The 10,576-nt window shown below is 35.7% G+C and overlaps 1 protein-coding gene and 1 long non-coding RNA gene across 2 annotated transcripts; both read right to left on the bottom strand.

Moving 5' to 3' along the window:
- Window positions 1-83: 83 nt before the first annotated feature.
- Window positions 84-8,291, bottom strand: LOC130433453 (probable E3 ubiquitin-protein ligase HERC3). Its single transcript, XM_056763336.1, has 24 exons — window positions 7,474-8,291; window positions 7,090-7,204; window positions 6,917-6,993; window positions 6,614-6,835; window positions 6,435-6,526; window positions 6,139-6,269; window positions 5,926-6,053; window positions 5,753-5,823; window positions 5,551-5,675; window positions 5,211-5,270; window positions 5,020-5,125; window positions 4,692-4,872; window positions 4,451-4,614; window positions 4,292-4,366; window positions 3,764-3,859; window positions 3,580-3,663; window positions 3,285-3,383; window positions 2,905-3,048; window positions 2,621-2,787; window positions 2,438-2,501; window positions 2,276-2,346; window positions 2,010-2,193; window positions 1,656-1,758; window positions 84-751 (listed from the first exon to the last, which is right to left on the bottom strand). The coding sequence occupies exons 1-24, from the start codon at window positions 7,679-7,681 to the stop codon at window positions 540-542; spliced, it is 2,979 nt and encodes a 992-aa protein (XP_056619314.1). The 5' UTR covers window positions 7,682-8,291; the 3' UTR covers window positions 84-539.
- A 445-nt stretch (window positions 8,292-8,736) lies between these two features.
- On the bottom strand, window positions 8,737-10,431 carry LOC130433475 (uncharacterized). The gene is made up of 2 exons (XR_008908581.1): window positions 10,301-10,431; window positions 8,737-10,177 (listed from the first exon to the last, which is right to left on the bottom strand). It is a non-coding gene; the product is annotated as an uncharacterized LOC130433475 (long non-coding RNA).
- Between the last annotated feature and the right edge of the window lie 145 nt (window positions 10,432-10,576).

Raw genomic sequence — 10,576 nt, 5'->3', positions numbered from 1 at the left:
CAGAATAATTTAGTGTTGCATAGGTTTACTTTATTTATAATTAAACAACAATCAATAAATATATTACAAAGCAATGGCGTGAAAATTAGCAACAAAATAATATTTTGAAGACAAGGATATTTTAAAATAAATAGACTTTTTACAGTGATGTTTTGTTTCTTTATCAACATCCCCTTAAAAACCGACCCATGGCTTTTGTTAAAGTCACACTGGGTTAAATAAAAGCTGGGTTTGTAAAATTGTTATATTGAGAATATCAGAAATAAGTAGGAGCTTGTAAAATCAAAAAGTGCAGTTTGTTTAAAAACATAAATAATAACATTTTAGACAACTCAAATACAACTTATAACTTCATAAAAATACCAGATCCCATAATTTGTACCATTTGATGTCAAAGTGCATGTAAAAAGTGCAACGTTTCACCTTGAAATGCTTTATCTTGTAAAAACAGATTTTTTAATTAAGCAAAGCTATAACATTATACACATGGCAGAATTTTCATTTTTAGGAATTCACTATCACATTAAAATCACAACAACTCATTCCTCCCAGAAACCCCTCTTGTGGTTGAGGGCTTCGATGAGTTTCTCCTTAAGTTTTGCTTTGCTTTGATGAATAGGAAGTTCTAACAGGGAATGACACGTCAGGGCCTGTGGCAGATGTTCCTCAGTTGAGTTTAACAGGTTCCTCACTCTCATCTTCACCTGACTCATACCCAGAATGGGAACTCGCTCGAAACCCGTCAAGAACACTGAGGAATCAAAAAGATTATTTTATGTATTGCTTGGTTATTTAAAGGCAGGATGGTTGATCCTGCCCAGAAACATTTTTTTTTCGAAATCTCTTAAAGATTAAAAGTCAGTGGTCAATTAATATTTTCATAATTATATATCATCTGTTAAAGGCGTAGGACCAAAATGTTCGCCCAATCAAAACGTTCTGGCCGAATGCTGTGACTGGTCATGTGTACATTTTCAGCCAATGTATTTTAGAGACCACTGCGCACCCTGTTCACGCAGACATAATACGCCCGCAGGGCCGCAGCGCGCTCATGTCTGCTTTGTCAATGTAGGGAGAATGGCGGTCAATCAGCAACAATCAAACTTTCCTGCCGAACCGACAACAAGTAAATCTACAAAACGAAAGTCTGTTTTTGAAAAAGCAGTGACGAAAATACATCTGGATCATGAAAGAGGAAAAACTCAAATTTAAGGGTCTGAAAGACGATACCATTGCTCTCCTTCTTTGGACAGGTGTGTGCATGCTTTGAGAAGAATTTAATGGATTTAGTTTGTAATTTGTTACATGGATTTGCGAATTACATTCATGTGTTTGGAGGAGGCGTGGCTTTAGATATCGCAATCGCATAGAGGGTGGGATAATAATTTCAGTGATAGCAGGCTAAAGTTAACACCTTTCCAAATCAACAACCCCACCTTTAAAGACATTCTGTTTGATTTGCTCTTGCATCACTGCCATAAAACTACAGCAGTTTTATGAATTGTTTTTATAGATGTATAGTTTATTTAAGCTGTATCTGCAAAAAAAATCTTAAAAAAATATATGATTTAAGTGTTAAAAGGGAATATAAAAAAAACACATTTGAACAAATATTTAACACCGTCCTTTGTAAAACTCAGAAATAGCTAACTTACATAGGAAAGTCTTCTTTTGGTTAGATGTAAGTTCTTCAAACACCTGCCAAAATGAGATGACGGTCAAATGCTCGGCAGAAAGCAATCCTTCATATGTTGCGTTCTGTTGATCAGAAGATAACAATTTGTCAAGAAACTTTGTCAGTTGTATGTGCTGACATAAAAGTACAAATTTGTAAATGGTAAATGATGACTTTATGCTTTGTAAAATGTATAAAACACATTTTTGTTTGTTCACGTTTTTCTTTATTATTATATTGTTTTGTTTAGCTCCAGGTATAGAAACACATGCATAACGAAAGTATAATCTATAAATGTGAATTTCAAGCTCGCTTAAAAAAACAAAGCGTTGACCTGTTTGAGTATGTCCCAGTCATAGTCTTCATTGCCCAACAGCAACCCTCTCAGCTCCTCGGGTTCAAACATCACCACCAAGTCTCTGTCACATCCTTTGAAAAAGCCTGTCTTGAATTCTTCAAACACGTCCTCCACAGATTTATTCAAGATGTAATCCACACAATTGTCCACAAATTCTGTTCTGTTGTGAAATTGATACAAAATGTTGAAAATGTAGCTCTTTTCATTTAATATAATATTTCATATAAAAAGTGAAAACTGACTTGTTAGAATTTGTAACAATGTTTCCTGGATTAGTAGGATCCAATTCCACCTCTCTTCCATCCCAAGTGACCTTTTTTGGAAAACAAAAGTTTTGTTGCTTACTTTCTGTTTATTGTCCTTAAAAGATATTTTAGTGCATCAGAAAAACAAAACCAACCAACCGTTAACGGCATTTCCATTTCCTCTAAAACATCACCGCTGTAATTGAGAACATGCTCCAAACTCCTGTGTTTCAGAATATATTAAACATTGTCATTTAATAATCTGCTTTACACTGATTCTATGAACGCTGTCTAAAAACCCAGATATATATCAGCAGATAATCAGATCATTGAAACACTCACTGGCCAAAAACTGGGTCAAACTCCTTCAGGTCTTGAAGAGTTGGTTTGACGTTGAGAAGTTTTTTGAATAAAGCTAAAGGAAAGGGCAGGTGCACAACACAATTGTTGTTGAAGGCCAAACCACACAAAATCCCAAGCAGTAAGTACTTCTCCTTCTCCACACTCGGCTGGAGTACACAAAAATAAGACAGAAAATACAACATTGGACAGTGCATAACTAAGGTAAAACTAATGTGTGTTTCCTTCATTTAAAATCAGTCACAATGTAAAAGTCTTTGTCTTGCCTGTGATGGGAACCAGAAAATAGTTTTATTGTCATTGTACATGAAGAACTGAGAGTCCAGTTCACGCAACTCCTTGAACACGTTGAAGAAAAAGTCACTCCTGTTGACATTGGAACTATATGTGACATCCTCAGCATAAAGGACCTAAAACAGAGAAAAAAAATTCAAAAGGAATTTACTTTTTTAAAATGTAAAAATCTGTTTGCATTATCATATTTAGTTTTTTTTATTACATATTTGCATCAATATCATTTTTATATTGTATTATAGAGATGTTGAATCTAAACACATATAATTTTATGTGATATTGCATCAATACTTCACATTGTAGATGATGCTAGATTGATAGATTAGGCCTATTGGTGAGAATTATTTTTTACCGTCAGCCCTCCTTTGAGATCTTGATCAATGGCTTTTTTCAACTCCCTGAAACAATCGTCCAGAAGTGCTGTGCGTCTTAACACCAGCTGATAACAACTCTGTAAATAAAGTATTTCATTACTATTTTATGTATTTATTTAACATTTAAAAAATTATTATTGAATAATTAATGATTATAATTAATTATAATTAATATACTGTCATTATTATAATTATTAGAATTATATAACATTTTTTATATAAACTATAAAGAAGAGTATAGGCTAAAAGAAATGTTGGTTAAATCCCAATTACCTGACGTAATGTGTTTTTCATAAACCTGCATTTGGCTTCCAGGTTAAAGATGCATTGAAATGATTTTAGCTTCTTTAACGTTTGCTGTAAAAAACGCATATCAAAAATATTATGCTACTCTAAAATATGCCCGGGCCTACAAATAAATATCCTCGATAGAATAATGCAAAGGGAAATGACTCACATCATAGTAGTTTTCCAGATCCGTCAAGGCTTGAAGGTTTCCATTCCAGTTACGCAACCACCAGTTGTTGTTTAAATCTTCAGTGATGGATTGCAGCTGTCGATAAAGGAGAACAAGCTATAAATGATTGTTTATTTTATGTCTATTGGTTTTCTCTCCATTCTCATTGTGCTTTGGAACTAGCGGTGGACTGATTTCTTCTCTAGGCATTACTTTACCATGCTGGTTAGTGTCTGGTTCCCTTCCACGATTTAATAAACAAAAGGCTAAATTTACTGAATTATCAAAAAATACAGTGTATTTTGACAAAGTTATAAATGAAATAATATTACATAAATTATAAACAAATATATATATTTAACTTCAGCTATCTTGTGTACAATGTATTCAAGTAGTGGTCCCAATATTTGGCCAAGCGGTTTTTCTTGTTGTAATGCTGTACCTGTGTAAAATGACATCACAAATCTGCTAAGATGATATCTGAATTACTTGTTTAAGACAAAAACAAAAACTTTTTCCAGTTCTCACCGTATCAAGTAGATCATTAATCTCATTGATGATGAAATGACTTTTTGTGATTTTGTTGTGGGCATTGCAGCAGACCTTCAGAGCACAAACCCAAATGATTATCATATCTTAAACTCGACAGGTCATATTAAATGGTGAATAAATGTGTAATGAAGGCACCTTATAGACCATCTGCAGGACCTGGGCAAGTTGCTCCAAACGTTTCCGTGCGTTCAAGTTTATGCCATCAACCGCAATCCTGCCAATTGACTTTGAAGTTTCTTTGCGAAATAACTTCACCAGGCCTTTGAGACAATCGTAAGGGAGTTTGGACCAGTACGTTTCTAAGAACAATACAAGACAAACTCAAGCAACAAAATATAAAAGCAATGTGAAGGATGACATGAAATGACAGATTCACCTAACACTTTAAGAGCATCAGAATTCAGCTGAACGATATTGGAGGCGAGCACTTCAAGAAGTTTAGCTCTGTGTTGTCTCTGGCAGACTCTGATGAGCTCTGGGAGGAGAAGATAAACTCTCAGAGCTTCCACACTAGCTGGACTAGTCGGCAACGTTGCATTCCCAACAGTCTCCACAACCTGTGGAGTTTCACAAGAATAAATGTGACTTAGTAAGTGCGCTTACATTACAAAACATAAAGCTTTTTAACATGTTGACTACAAATCTGCGCAATGATGCTTAAACATCTTTTATGTTTTCTGATAACAGATTTGTTACAGATTTACCTTTGACATCACCCTTTTATTCACTGCTAATTTTGCAAATGATTTCTTGACCAGGTCAAAATCCAAACCACAGAACTCAGCAGAAGTCTGGAAATGCTCATCACAACTGCAATGAGAAAAATGAAATATTTTAAGCAGAATCATTTTGGGCACAAATGGGAAGATAAAAGGTCTACCAGGTCCTAATTTACCTTGTTTTCAGAAAACTTCCATTCAAACAGGCAGCAGATGAGAAGACTTTGCTTATTTTCCTGAAAAAAACATTTGATTTACAGTAAATCTCAATAACACTGCATTTACATACAGACAGACTGTTCTGATGGAATAGTAAGAATATGCAGAAATGTTCACCATCTTTTATCCATATCAGAGCACTTTTTTTTTTTTGCAGCAGCAGCAATCAAGGGGAAAACTTAAGCTGCCACATAGAGGGTGTACCTACCCAGAGTAACATTTGCATATAGTAACTTCTGTGACAGCTTCTGAATACCCTGTAAAGTTTCATTGTCCAATCTAAATCGAAACACTCACTTTTGTGTTGTTTTCCATGCATTTGAATCACATTCAGACACCCATTGGTCGATCATTTTGTCATCTAATGTCACAATCCTTCTGCTTTGATCGGGCTCAAGATTTGTTGACTCATTTCCATGTACCTAAAAACAATAAACATAGACAATGCATAAATGATTTCATTGTAAAAGTATTTTTGAATGAGAACGATCTGGCTTACCTTATAGAACAAGGCAAAGGAATGGTTCTCCCCAGCAATGACTTTTCCAATTGCATATTCATCATAAAATTCTGTATTTATATATTATATATATAAAGTTAGAGGTCTGAACAATGTCATTAAAATAAAAATATGAATCTATGATTTAGCGATAACTGTAGGTTTGTAATTACCAGCTGGGAGGTGTACTGGTGATGGCACAGACTGGTTGATCATTTGTCCATTTCCCAGCTGCCTTTGCGTCCCACATCCAAATGAATAGATCTGCTTTGATGACGCCACTAACACAAGCGTGTGATGTCTTAATACGAACAAAAAAAAGAAAAAATTTCTAACTTGATCAGACCATAAATCTTGTATTGTAGCTAACAATCTGTAAAGTTTACCTCCCACATGTGACCTGTGACACTTTAGAGCCCCACAGTTCAGAAACCACTCGTGGAAGATGTTCATCTTTAAATGAGTTGTGTCCAAGTTGACCAAAAACTCCCGACCCAAATGTGAACACAGTGCCTCCCTAAGAATACAATCAAACTCTCATTAGAGCATTATTTTAAGGTTGGAAACTTTTTTTTACATTTACATTGATCCATTTAGTAGATATTAAAGTTATCGAAGAGCAATATCCTACCCCATTTCGACATATGCGAAATGTAAAACTTAACATAGTGTGTTAAAATACCTTTGATAAAGTTGCAGTATGTTCTCCTCCACACGAGATGAACTGAGTTTTCTTTCCATTCAGGCTTTTCACAACTGTTGGCACATGCCTGTCTGTAATCACATAACACATAAAATCACTAATAAATATGGCAAATTCATACTATAGTATATCACATTGTCACACTTCAGAGACGGTACCTGTAGTGTCTCCCAGACCCAACTGTCCAGAAGAGTTCTTCCCCCAGCCCAACACAACACCAGAGAGAGACAACACAAAGCTGTGATCTCCTCCAGCGCTGATCTGAGCCAGTGGAACCCCATCCAGACACTGAACGTGTTGAGGAGTCTGAGATCCAGATCGACCTTCACCCAGACCCAGCTGACCATGAGAGTTCTCACCCCAGACAAACACCTGACCCTCTGAGAGAACAAGAATAAAATCAAAAAGGTACATCTACACACTTTATTTATGAAATGATGTTGATGAATAGCTGTGAGTACCCTGTGTTAATGCCATTGAATGCTGGTCTCCACATGAGATCTGAATCACATGTCTGTTGGACAGGTCTTTGAGAGGTCTGCAGGGATTGACACAGTACATAAAGTATTATCATATGAAATATTTATAGGCCTACACTTATAAATACTGTAACAAGTGTTATAAAACAACATACTTGTACTCAAGAGGAGATTCCATATTAGTGAAAACATTTCCTCCATGAGTAAGAAGAACAGCAGCAGATTCTCCACAGTCTATTAATCTGAAACTGTCTTTTAAGGATGGACTTTCTAGAATATAAACATTTACATGAAATAACTATCTGGATTAAGTCAGAGTCACACTCAAAATAAAGTGCATTGAATTAGATTTAAAAACATTAAATCTATATAATAAATGACACATCATATCACTTTGTTATGCATTGACACAGTTTGGAATGAATTCATTTAACATGTAGCCTATTCATATTTTACTGCAGAAACTGAATTTTATTATCTACAAAATGTAAACAATAAAAGCGTAATTCGATATTAACTATTACAAAATGTTACCATACTTAGTCTTCCATCATGACCATTGGGTTCACCGCGCAGTTTGAGGACCGAAACTTTTCCATTCCGAATGAATCCAACAAAACATTTTCCTGCTGACATTTCCTGAATTTCTGATTTTGGACACACGCAGATTATTCCGTCATTCACGTGTTTAACTTTGTCAGGTAAACCGAAGCCCTCTCGAACCTGCGCTCCCCAATAACACAACATCTCCACAGCTGATGAAAACGTCAGTGGCACATTAAACACTAAAGACTGGACTTACAGACCAGTCTGAGAAATGCACAGCGACTTCCCACAAAACGAAACTAAATAGAGAAACATACCGACTCAATGTTCTTGTTTTTTATTGTTTGTATAAATGACGAAAGGGGTGTGTGATGTGACGTTTTGAATCGAAAACGAAAGCTAAACTCACGCTGTGCATCCGTGTTGTGGAAATTTTATTTTGACTTTCCTTAGGTCACATATTCACCAACCCGTTAATCATTGCACGGATCTACGTCTTTTACTATTCACAACATATACTTATTCTTATTATTATTCATTCAAATAATTGAATGTCTTTGCCATCAGGGAAGAAAAAACAGTTTATGTTGTCAGGTAACTTTGCTGAACCGTGACCTCCAATCTAATGGGAAGCTCTTACCTATTTGCTGGGTTAAATCCATGTGGTGACTTTTTTTGGACGGGCAGTGTATTTTAAAAGAGCGAAATATCGTGGGTTATGGATGTGAGAAAAAACTGATGTGTTTTGAGAGACAACATAACATACTTTGTAGGATTTCTGTGAATTCAAATGTACAAACCAGAAGCAATAATACCCAACAAATGGAGAACAGATGGCTCAACATTTACCACAAAATAGTTATTTTTATGTCCCCATTAATGAATAATGTCGAATGTTATAGTTGTTACAATTCGCTTACCTGATTGTGAAAACTATGCTTTAAAAACACAGTTTATAAAACTTCAATAAAGACCTCACATGTGTATTTAAACCACCAGATATTGACACTTTACATATCAGTATGGTAAAAGCTAGATTATTAGGTTTCCATTTGCATGGAAATGCCCAGTATGGAGGTGACCAGGACAAAAATCTTTGTGTGAGCCAAAGCTCTTCCTGATTCCGATGTAAGATGTTTATGAGTATTATTCGTGGGAAAGTGGAAAATAAACACAATTTACAAACATAATGAATATCAATCTCATAATTTCATGACCATCATGTTTTAGAGCAGAGGAATGAGATCAGGTAAGCCTTGTGAGCAAATATGTCTTTTTATTTCTCTAAAAGTAAACATTCATGAATAACAATACAACATTAAGCACATTAAATGTGTTTCCAAATCAAAACATCCAAAAAATGTTTAATTCCACAACAGGTATCGGAAAAATGTTTCTTTCATATTATAAAAAGGATATGGATCATATAAGAACTATTGACTGAAGGTTGGGAACCATAATTGTCCTATTTACACAAAGAACCCATTTCTGCAGAAGGGTTATAAAATATGACTTAATTTTAGGGGTGTAACGGTAAGTGTATTCGTACTGAACCGTCACGAGCTGTCCCGGGGAAACTTCCAAATGAAGTCATCATTCCTATGTATGCACTACTCACTTTAGACTTTGGAGTGAACAGGGCATTTGCGTGACATTACGTCGACGTTTAGAATGCACTTGACAAAGGGAGCGACGTAATTTCCACATTATCTTCAGCATAAAACCTAACGGTTTGCCAATAAACGAAACCTTTGATATTTTTAAAACTTTGATATATGTGTTTTATATTATATAGCATCTTTTTAAAACTTTTAAAATGTATGACATTAAAACAGTGACATAAACTGACGGACACAATAGGTTTGTTCGACTTGATTCGGCGCTTCAAGATCCGACAGGCATCATAGTACCACGAGGGCGATTCGAAAGCAATTTTTTTATGTTTTTTTTCGAATCGCTCTCGTGGTACTTTGATGTCATCAACCTGTCGGATCTTGCGGCGTCACATCAAGTCGAACAAGCCAATGCTTCGTTGTCACGGAAACATGCCAGCTGAAAATAATGAGAAAATGACGTTTTTCCCTTTGCCAAGTGCATTCCAAACGTCTACATAATGGCACGCAAATAACCTGTTAACTCCAAAGTCTAAAGTCCAAGGGCTCCGCCCTTCGAAGGGAATAGGGTGTAGGAGTGATGGCTATATTTAGAATGTTATCGATGATGGTTCTGTACAAATACACGTACCGTTCACACCCCTGCTTAATTTATGTGTTACTGAAACGAAGTAATGTGACTTCAGTGCATTCAAGATATACATTTATTCAGTCCATGTGTTCTCTGAGAATTAAACCAAGACATGACATTTTAAATGCTAGAACTGTGCATCTGAGATATAGGATTTGTTTAACGTAAAGAGATACAAAAGGCAGCCATCAGCCTAACGCTGATCACATATAGGCTACTTGGGGTTTGGTGCATTCAAGCATTGTTGACCTTCTCACCCCTTTCCAAAAACTCACAAAAGCTGACAGCATGTATTAGCTTGTTACGAAGTGTGTTTATGTCACTGTATTTCGGAAGATATAATGTGCCAAAACAGATCTTCTGGGAGATGATAATCTGAATCAGGAGTGTTCAACAGCACAATATTCAGATTGATCCCTTAATCCAAGCCCTGCGTATCCTCGATCGTGACATCTGCGATATAATAAAGCACAAACTGACACATCGCACTGACAGTCACGCAAACACGTCTTCTGAATACCGTACAACAAATACGAGCACGTGCTAAAATTGGTCGTTAAAAACAAATAGTGTTACCTGGTTAAACGCATTTCGTTCCCCGTGTGTTTTGATCGTATCTTCGTCAGATGGTTTCAAATTCAAAGGTTCAGACAAAAACAAGGAAGTTACGACTCAGATTGGGGCGTGAATGATCACGTGACTCTTGTCGATCTGCACTGACGCCGCTGGCCGATAGAGAGCGACAGAGTAGCTTTCGTGAACCACTAATAATTGTTTATAATACGTAACAATTTAGTGTTGCAAAAGTTTATTTTTTAATAATTTTACAACAATCCATAAACCAATTACAAA

This window comes from Triplophysa dalaica, chromosome 2 (assembly GCF_015846415.1).
Source record: "Triplophysa dalaica isolate WHDGS20190420 chromosome 2, ASM1584641v1, whole genome shotgun sequence".
Lineage (NCBI taxonomy): Eukaryota > Metazoa > Chordata > Actinopteri > Cypriniformes > Nemacheilidae > Triplophysa > Triplophysa dalaica.
This window is presented reverse-complemented; position numbering and strand designations above follow the sequence as displayed.